The sequence below is a fragment of the Electrona antarctica genome (assembly GCF_951216825.1).
Source record: "Electrona antarctica genome assembly, chromosome: 10".
Lineage (NCBI taxonomy): Eukaryota > Metazoa > Chordata > Actinopteri > Myctophiformes > Myctophidae > Electrona > Electrona antarctica.
In genome coordinates this window covers 52,345,932-52,356,938 of record NC_136791.1, presented here as the reverse complement: position 1 = coordinate 52,356,938, position 11,007 = coordinate 52,345,932, and the positions used below count along the sequence as shown (strand labels likewise).

General features: G+C 43.1%; 1 protein-coding gene across 1 annotated transcript; it reads right to left on the bottom strand.

The window, feature by feature from the left end:
• Positions 1 to 5,901: 5,901 nt before the first annotated feature.
• olig3 (oligodendrocyte transcription factor 3) lies at positions 5,902 to 6,753 on the bottom strand (the record flags this gene model as incomplete). The annotated part of the gene is made up of 1 exon (XM_079512864.1): positions 5,902 to 6,753. The coding sequence occupies one exon, from the start codon at positions 6,751 to 6,753 to the stop codon at positions 5,902 to 5,904; it is 852 nt and encodes a 283-aa protein (XP_079368990.1).
• Between the last annotated feature and the right edge of the window lie 4,254 nt (positions 6,754 to 11,007).

Below are 11,007 nucleotides of genomic sequence, written 5' to 3'. Positions count from 1 at the left end.
GCTATGGTTAGTGTATGACGTAGTGTGTGAACAGTTGCACCACTCTTTTTTTATATACATTCCCCCTAAAATATGATCAGCACGTATTATAACTAAAAATTCATCGCATGGATGCACCTGGGACGTATCCTCAGTGATGTATCCTGAGGTCAACGGGGTTTCGGGTCTACCAACATCATACCCCTCACTCAGGCGACCCAGCCGTCAAATCCCGACTTACGTCCCAGTAGCTACCCTCGATCAGTCCATCAGGGAATGAGCAAGGCCACACAATCCGTTGCTCCGGAACTACTCTGCCGGGACTGGGAGAACCAAATTCTGGCACGTGGAAAGACTATAGGACTAGGACTTTTTACAAAACGGTGTACAGAAAATGTTAAAATTATGTTTTTATGTGGCCACACCCACCAGTCCATTAAGTATATCTGGTTTTCAGGTGGGTGGTGACCCACCTGAACGGAAGCCGTACCCACAGCTGTTGGTGTATGTTAAAGGGGGAGGGATTAGGGGAGCGGATGATATTGTGATGTCACTAACGTTGTGGTATTTCGATTGGGCCTTTTGACTCAAAGGCTTTCAGCTTTCAGAATCCAAAAATACACATGAAGACATATTTGAATATTATAACCACACCTGGGGGTCATTAGAGTAATGTTAAGACACAAAGCAGAAAAAGTACAAACATCATGGTACTCCATCTTTAGATATTAACTTAATTTTATAATGGATGTTAATAGGCAGATTGGGCTGAAACCTGCCCAAATTTGGAATCATAAGTCATAGACAACATCATAGCTTCTAGTCCCAGAAGCTTTGCCATTCCCAAGAGGAACTTGAGAACCAACTTTTTTATTCCAAATCTGAAGTTTTGAGAAAAGAAGGTCTTGCGCACTGTTCTTTCTTTCTCAGCATTAAGATGAACTGATCATACTAATGTTTTGGTTCCTCTAGTCTGGACTGTCAAGACTGCCCTAAACAACATTGAACCAGACAGTGGCCTGAAACTGGGAGGTTGGGGTTCCATCCTTGGCTGGGTCATACCAAAGACTGTATAAAAATGGGACCCAATGCCTCCCTGCTTGGCACTCAGCATCAATGGGTTGGATTGGGGGGTCAAATCAACGAATCAAATGATTCCCGAGCACGGTGTGGTGCGGCGCGGCTCACCGCTCCAAGAGATGGGTCAAATGCGGAGAAACAAATTTCACTGCGGTAACGTGTGTGACAAATCGTACGACTTTGACTTTCATTTTGAACGACTATGATCAGATTAAATAAATCAGAAATGTGCCCAGGTATGGGATAATGTTCCCCTAAATAATTGACAGTGATATGAATGTATATATTAAAGTAATATTTGACAACTGAGCACAACTTCTACATTTGTATAGCACTTATTTGGAATACTACAGAGTATATTGTTTTCTGTGGGGAACTGAAGAATGAAATGGGACAGGCTCAATGTAAGAGAGCTAACTTAAGTGTATATGTCAATTTATCCAGTGTACAAATGTAACCAAAATGAACACTTAGGATCCATTTGGTTACATTTCTATACTGGATAAATTGATACATTTATTTCACTGTCCATTTTCATGTTTTTGTTACATTGTTCTTTTCTTCTTTGAGTAAAACTGTGTCATGCTTTCTTTTATCGGCCGTTCTTAAATTATGATTGTTTGATAATTGAGTCCTTTATATTTTACTGATGTCTGTTCCAACAAAAATCAATAACAAAAGCCTACCACTCTGGTGAACTTAACTTTGTTTATGTCTTTTCCATTATGTCTGGAAAACCCATAATAGTGGTTGATGTGTCCAGACCCAAAACAATAACCCACACGGATGGCATTGTTGGGTCCCATCCTCTCACTTCCCTCGGCCGTATAATGCACAAAGGGAAGTGTCAACAGCACCTCTCTAACTGCACAATTAACATGCAAATGAGCGCTGTCGCTAATGGCGATGGCAAAACACTCTTATGATGGAAATATGCTTTCTGTTTTGGCAGTATGGGCTAAACGTTAGTCTGTGGAATCAGCTGAGGACAGTCGGGGCGAGGGGGCTGGAGTGGCCCCGAGGCTTTCCCTGAGGGCCACAACCAAGGAGACAGAGAAAGAGGAGAAGAGAGTGCACTAAAGGGGGTGGCCCCTGCACCTGCTGCAACCAACGAGACCACAGCACGCACACACACACGCGCACACGCACGCACACGCACACGCACACACACAGGGGCAGAACGACCAGGCGGTCATAATCAGCGTCATTCAGGCTGTCAGCCCAGTCAATAAGTTATCCCCTCAACTGCTTTTGTTCTAGCAGAAGCTCGGCTGATGTGGCCACTGCCCCTTATTCAACTATTACTCAACTATTATTTTCAATTGCTGCCCCCAGGCATATTGGCCCTACAACACGGAGTGCACGCCGTCATGGCCCCGCGGCGTAAAGACAGCATCGGTGATGCAGCAAGCAAATATAAACAGTGCATAGACAAATACTTTAACACCGAGATGTTTATTTACAGAACGCTCCATGCAATATATATAGGCAGTATGTGATGATTATAGAGATTAGAGTTATAAAAGGTTTAAATGTCCTGAACTGTTTACATATATTGTCAAAATCATATCTTATTTACAACTTGAAGATAAAGCTCTATAGAAAGCCTATTTTCTTATGTCAGTATAGCCAAACAAATAAACGGTATACTAAGTTGTGCATTTTGTGTTTGACATTTTTGAATGCCTTGTCTTGTGTAATAAAGTGTGTGTGTGTGTGTGTGTGTGTGTGTGTGTGTGTGTGTGTGTGTGTGTGTGTGTGTGTGTGTGTGTGTGTGTGTGTGTGTGTGTGTGTGTGTGTGTGTGTGTGTGTGTGTGTGTGTGTGTGTGTGTGCGCGCGCGCGTGTGTTTAAAGCAGTGATAAACCTTGGTGTCCCTCAGTAACAGGTGTGTGCTCTATGCAGAACAGTGTCATTTTGTAACGCCTTAAAGAAGAGAAGTGGAGTAGAAAAATAATAAGAAGAAAAAACATTTTGTATATAACACAGCCTATACTGTTTTGGTTTTCCAATGGTGTTAACATGTGCCTGCATGTGGCCCATGCAGAGATGATGAAAGAAAATATGCTCACATTTAAGAATAGGCCTAAAATATCCATTTTATAGCACCACCATGCTGGTCCATGCACCTGCTGTCCTGCTCTTATAGTTGCTGCATGCTGGTGACATATTGATAATAAAATAGCAGCTACATCATTTAGCCTATAGCATTCAGTTCGTGTTCTTTATTTTAAGAAACATGGCTTGTCATGCAGTTAACAAAGCTTGATAGGCCATGCATGCAGTCGTCTCCACTTCACCCATTAATAAGTATTTCTCGTCTCATTGAGGAGTCCATTTCTTTTATAAACCAGTGCATAATAGACCTTAAGTAATTACCCCATCTCATGACTATTAACCAGCTAACCGCCGGCTTCCCCCGACAACATCCATAGTTAAAGACCTTAGCCTATACCCGCTATTTACATCCCATCTGTCAGACCTCATTCCTCTAAAGACGAGCTCTCTCCTTCATTCTCTCTGTTTCCAACTCGGAGCCAACACAGTAGAACCCGTGTTTTCCCTCCAAATAGAAAAGTTACAAAAGGTTTATTTATTTTTTATTTATTTTTAAAGCAGGGGGCTCATTTGCATATGCGGCAAGAATGGTGTTTCTGAATGTATAATCTTCTGCATTTAGTAGCCTGTAATCCCAACGCCTTTCTGTGATGTGATTCTTTCCACGCGGTCCCTCATGAACAATTAACTTGTAATCTCCACAAACATACATTCTGTTACTGCCGGGGGACCGGCGCCGAGATGAGACGGGGACAAACCCAAGGGACCTACGGCCAACAAACTGCTCTGCGCTCCCAAGACGGATCACAGTCAACAATTATTCAGCTGAGCCTAATTCTTAAATTACTCCTTCTTAACTATATCGCAATTATTTTTTTGCCCTGTATTTTAAATAATCTTCAATTTACAATTGTTTCGATGCACCTCTACACCAACTAACTTTATTTTAAACAAAGTACCGGTAGGCTATTTATAGGTCTGCCCGCGGACCTATAAGGGCTATAACTTAATTGGTCTAACTAGGCCTACTCTTAATTTGTGCTTAATTTTATATTTAGTCTTTTATATATGTGTGTATTCTACAGGGTAGGCCTAATTTCTATATTTTGTGAACAAGAAAATGATCCTTATATTTTGACAGATGTGCATTAAACAAACGATTATGCCTATATAGGCGAAATGTGACGTGGACACTATAACTGTCTAAATACGAGCACCAAAACTTTTAGGCTATAGTTTGGATAGATTCGTTTTGTTTTGTTATTCACGATAATTTTAAGTGTTTTGTAGGATATCAAATAGTATTGGAGTCCTCTTAATAGGGCTATAGTTAGAATTTACAAGTTATTTATTTGCCAGATTAAAAAAATAGCATCGTCCTATTAAATAAAATAATTTAATTAGGTTAGTATGGCTTTAAATTGTTTAAAAACGGGATTATTTTTTAATAGGACGTAGGAATTCTAATTAATAACCTAACAAAGTAACCATATGCTATTTAAAAAATGCATGGTTTTCATATTTTACTTCACAAAAAAGAAATTTACGCATTTTGACTGAGGAGTCGGACATGCAGTTTAAAATCAACTATAGCCTGTCGCTTATCATAATTTCAGTATTATTTAAGATTGACATTACTTAATTTCTTTCCATGTTTGACAGCTGTGTCGCAACTCAAACCCAATAATAGGCCTATATATGTTCGTGTAATGAGGAGAGGAAGAAAGCGAATTATTATGTAATGAGAAGAGGAAGAAAGTGCATATATTGTTCATTATTTCAGTTTTATTGAAATGTATTCCAGGGACGCTGGGCGATAATAAATATTTTTCATCAACAATGTACAAAAATAAAGACACTGGGTCTCTGGGCATAACAAATTCTGTCCAGCAAAACAACCATGCTGTGATAGGATATGCCTGCGACAACACCATCATCATCATGCGAACGAATTGCAGAATCGGACATATGCTAACATACAATAACGCCACGAAATTAGAACAGCCTGAACAGGTCTAATAAAGAAAATGTCATCAAAGTCCATTACTTTTTCTTAATTTGCTTTTTTACTCAAATAATACGTGATTTTCATACACTGTATAGAACTCGACTTTTTTAATCCTTGGTACAAGGCACAGAGAGCATTCATCGTTTTCACAAAATGATGCATGATTAATAAACAAAACAACATAATCAAAACATTCATGCAACCACCTCCTCTTTTCACATCCATTTTGTGCCATAGATTATAGACTTCAAGTCCAAACTGCTAGAAAAGGGGCGAAGGAAAAGAAAAGAAAAAAACGAAACAGCTTCAAAGTAAAGTTGACATCTGCATTACATGACACTGAAGGACCAGCAAAACTTTCACTGGAAAAGAGTCTTTTTTTTTTAGACGATAAGTCCTTGTTACAAGGAAGTTAAATAAACTTTTCTCATATACGCAAACAAGAAAACAGTCAAAAACAAACGCATGCACCAATAAGGCCATGTTCATCCTCATGCCCCAGAATTCTCTATTTACATTATTGACATAATAAGCCAGTGGTTCTCAAAGTATGGTCCAGGGACCATCAGGGTGCCCTGAGGGTTCCAAATGGAACCCTTACAGGTCTGTAACTCAGTCTAAGAGTGTACAAATAGAACCACTTTGGACTCTGAGTTATGGGGCCCTTGAAATTAAAAGGTTTGAGAACCACTGTCTAAAATAGCCTAATATGCTATACGCATCAGTCAGTCCCACAGTGCGTGCGTCAGTGGGGTAGGTCTATAGCCTATACCCTATATCATTTCAAAGTGGCTTTCTCGTTGGCGAAAGTTTCCGCGGTAAGTCTCTGGAGGCCGGCGGAGATGGGGATGTGCGGGGGAGGAGGAGGCACCTGGCAGATGGGGCAGGGACACGGCAGGCCGGCCCAGTGCTGGAAGCCCGGCCCCAGCTGGAGCTGGTGGTGCGGCGCGGCGGGCGAAGCCTTCATCAGGGAGTGTGGCGCCGCGCGGATGGACGCGAGCCCCGGCAGGGCGCCGGACAGCGTGGAGGACGTGGACGATGACAGCGCGCCGCCGCCGAGGAGAGGGTGCACCGCCGGGTGCACGCCGTGCATCCCGGCGGGGCCGCCGGGGTGCCCGCCGACGCCGCCGCAGTGGAACGCCGAGTGGTGTCCGCCGTAGATCTCCCCCACCAGCCGCTTCATCTCGTCCAGGGAGCTGTTGAGCATCAGGATGTAGTTCCGCGCCAGCAGCAGCGTGGCGATCTTGGACAGCTTGCGCACGGAGGGCCCGTGCGCGTAGGGCATCACCTCGCGCAGGCCGTCCATGGCCAGGTTGAGGTCGTGCATGCGCTTTCGCTCTCGGCCGTTGATCTTGAGGCGGAGCGTCTGCACCTCCTGCTCCGTCACCTGCTTCTTCAGCTTGTACTTATTGCTGCTGCCTCCGCCCAGAGACTTCTCGGACGACGAGCGCGACGACAGGTGCTCTCCTCCTCCTCCGCCGCTCATCTTCTGGCGCAGCTCGCCGCTCTGCGTGGAGGAGGACACGGAGGAGCCCAGGTGGTGGTGATGGTGGTGGTGATGCTCGCGGATGAACATGTCGTCCATGTCCGGCGAGGAGGCTCTGCTGCTGGTGCTGGAGTCTGAATGCATTTTATGCATGGGGTTCGTCTGCGAGGTTGGAGGAGGTCGCTGCTTTGCTTCCTCCCTTCTCTCTCTCTCTCTCTCTCTCTGCTCCCTCTCTGTCTCCTTCAACTCGCTCTCTCTCTGGAGCTTTAAGTCACTTTGTTGGTCACCTGATGTTGTCCGTGTCCCGTATACAGTATACACTGTCCCACGTTGCTTTTTGTATGGCAACAGTTAACACTTCGGATCGCTGGTTTACTTTCCCTCTCTGTGGCTCGTGCGTCTCGCTCAGTCTCTCTGACACTGTGTCTGTGGTGAGGTGACAGATAGTATTTATAGAGGCGAGCAGAGTGCCGGCAGACAAAAGCGTCTTTCCTATTCATAAGGCCTAGTTAAGATGACGTGGCCGTTAGAAGGGGCGGTATGCTTTGACTCTTGCGGTGACCACGGTGCGCATTCACTGCCATTGTCACAACACCGTCGGGGTCTCTTCTCTTCTCTTCTCTTCTCTTCTCTTCTCTTCTCTTCTCTTCCACCCTTCATTTTTCTTTTTATTATTATTATTTTATCTCCACGTCGCTCACCTCTCCATATTGCATATTTCCTCTCATCTCATCTCATCTGCTCTCCTCTTTTGGCTCGGCTCCTTCAACAAGAAAATACATAGCCTACTACTCCATGGATAAACGGGTCAGTTTAGAAATTGTTATTCATATTTTTGCTGTCCAAAATGTAGCTAATTCGTTGACAAATTCCATGGAACTTAGTAGGCTATAGTAGCTATACATGTGCTAATTCAGCAAGGCTATAGGCTATTTTATCATTAATATAATGCTGTTAAAATGTATATACATTTTGATAATATGTAATGCATTAGACCTATTGAGCATATTTTGATAATATGTAATGCATTAGGCCTATTGAGCATCCATTTTGATAATGTAATGCATTAGGCCTATTGAGCCTATTAATGCATTAGGCCTATTGTGATTAATACGCGTTCATAATAGACCAAATTGGACAGTGTGCATGGAACAAAAAAAACGCAACACATGAAATATGCCGTATGTGTCACAAAAATAGGCCTACTATAATTACTTACACAGTAATACTAACTATATACCTATACTTTATACATTCATTTGTTGCCCGAGGGAACTGGGATGTATGGGACGGGAAATGCCCTCTTCCTCGGCCTCTCCGCCACGGGGGGAGCATGCTGCAGGCCTCCGCTGGGAAAGAGGCAACATGCCTACTGCGATACATACCACTCTGCTTGCCATATGGCAGCATGTGGGTGTCACTATTTACTACACCACTCCGTGACTGGACTTTTAGGAAACTCAGCTGTTGATTGATTGCGTTCATGCTGCATAATTAGCCTATACTACATGGCAATCACCTGACAGCACTGACAATACGGTGTGACATAATTAAATAATGACTATATAGGCCTATATGTTAATCATAAGCAACAACAACAACAACAACAACAACAATTATTATTATATATAATTATATCCTAATAGTCCTAAAAAAAAAAAACAGTAAACACCATGACATTTTTGACAGAAATATAATTAGTTATTCATTATTTAATTAATAAATATTGATTATGACCTATTAATATATTGGTGTAAAACAACATTGTGTATCAGCAATCACATGGATGAGGAATTAAATCATCACAATCCCTTAAATGAAACGAAAATTGTAATTACTTTAACGCAAACAACGTGAAGTTTTAATGTCAGCATAAACTTATTATTTGCAGATGATCATATTTCAATCTAATGTAATTAATCACAATCAATGGCCATTTAAAAAAAATATATGCAACTTCCATTATGACCCAGAGAGACTTTATCTGACACATGCAGGCTTGTATCGGTGGGGACTTGAGAAGTGGCTGTAGCCTATTTAACTGTTGTGTGTAGAGACAATATTGGCATATTGACTACATTGAGCCAACTAGAGCACTCTCTCCATTCTGAAGAGTGTACTCCAGATCGGTTTTGTTCGGCAGGAGTGGAGGAACGGGACACAGACAATTACACGGGGAAGTAACTCGAGCACTCTTTCTCCACGCATCCAAACATCCCTTTAGCCTCTCTCGTCATCCATCTATACCCATCCATATACATTCACGCTCCCTCCCTTCCATCCATCTGTTTGTCTGTCTGTCCGTTAAATCCGCCCGTCCACAATTCATCCCCCTCTCTCTCTCAAAAAAAAAGGCTGTCTCAAAATCTGTGTGGCACGCCATCCTTTTCGCCAATAAGATCTCCCTCGTAGAACAGTAGAAATGTGCTTTGAGGGCCTCATTGTTGGCCCAGCAAAAGCGCTCCTCATAAAGGTACTGCCAATGCAAAGAAAATCGCTGGTCGGCTTTGCTCTCTCTTGGTGGCATTTGAAAGTGTAAAGCTTTGAATACCAATTGCTTGAACTGGACATATGTGAATCCCGTTTAAGCCTACTAATCCTGTCCCAGAGTGTTTCTTTGTGTGCGGGGCGGCCTCACACCCCAAGAGAAAGTGTTCCTAATCCGGCCAATGTTGAGAACCCAGTGAATGAGGGGCAGCGATGGCAAGGGTGAGGTGTGTGTGTGTGTGTGTGTGTGTGTGTGTGTGTGTGTGTGTGTGTGTGTGTGTGTGTGTGTATGTGTGCGTGTGTGCGCGCATATTTTATATGCATGTGCATGAATGCATGTGTTATGCTCTGAAGATAACATTTTTCTTCCAACTGGTTCACTAGTGTTTGTGTGAATGTGCTGCATGTGTTTAGCATGCATGCATCCAGTGAGTGTGTTTTGTGGGAACGTGCATTTTACCATGAGTCTGAGTGTTTTTTTTTTTTCCAGTTTTAATTCAACTGCGAGTGTAAAAGAAATACCCAAATGCACCCTGTGTGTGTGTGTGTGTGTGTGTGTGTGTGTGTGTGTGTGTGTGTGTGTGTGTGTGTGTGTGTGTGTGTGTGTGTGTGTGTGTGTGTGTGTGTGTGTGTGTGTGTGTGTGTGTGTGTGTGTCTGTGTGTGTGTGTGCGTGTGCGTGTGCGTGTGCGTGCGCGTGCGTGTTTGTGTCTGAGGCCCATAGCTCCAGGACACTGGTCTAAATGCAGGCAGTTATTCAGTGTTCCTCATGCTACTGTCGCAGCAGGTTGTCTCTATGCGCCCCTTTCACCACAGCCTTCTCATTATCCCCCCTGTCCCCAGCGCTCTATCTCTCCCTCTTCCTCTCCCTTTCCCCCTCTCTCTCTCTCTCTCTCTCTCTCTCTCTCTCTTTCTCTCTCTGTCATTCTGTCCCCCCCACTCCCTTGTGCACTTCATTTTATTTATACATTCTTTTTTTTCTTTACCGGTACTGTGATTCTTATCTTCCATCTAACTTTTCTCTTTCTTCTTTCTCTCCCCCTCTCTCAAGAAGTGCTAAATCTTCCTTCTCAGACTGCTGGTATATAGAGAAAGACCAACTCTGTTTTTTATATAGTTCATAATCTTTCCACACTGTGACTGTGCGTATATCTATCAGAATATGGTGTGTGTAAATTGCGGAGTAGAGATATGCCTCTTCCAAGATGTGGCACAGAACTTCCTATAGGAGTTTTGTTGTGGTGCAACTGCGCCTCTGGACTCCCTGAACACACACAGACAAAGATTGCAAATATGCAAACATGTATGCATTGACACATCATGTACTGTACAGTATACATGCTGACTTGTTCACCTTGACAAGTTGGCTGAGACCTGTCTTTCTTTCTTTCTTTCTTTCTTTCTTTCTTTCTTTCTTTCTTTCTTTTTCTTTCTTTCTTTCTTTCTTTCTTTCTTTCTTTCTTTCTTTCTTTCTTTCTCAATCTGTCACTTGGGTGGGCCACCCCCCCCCCCCACACACACACACACCTCTCTGTCTCCCTAATAAGCTATAGGGGCAGTGCTGAGGCAGTAAATGGTGAATGGGGGCGTCTCTACAGCACTAGTAAAGACAACGTGCAGGCCATTGTGGATGGTAGACCACATCACTATTATTGTGACTCCCCCCCAGAATGAGATGAACATCTCCGAGCCCCTGAAAAGGTCCAGGGCTCTTGGTTTGGGACACAATACACACTCAGAGAGAGTGTGAGAGAGAGACAGACATACAAGGTCAAGGTCGCAGTCAGAGTTGCTAAGGTTGCGCTCCAAATTACAGCTGTATTCCCAATCACTATATTTACCAAAATTCTAGCAAATGTCTTACAGAGATGTGTATAATATAACCAATGATTAGATACCTTCATAGACATGCC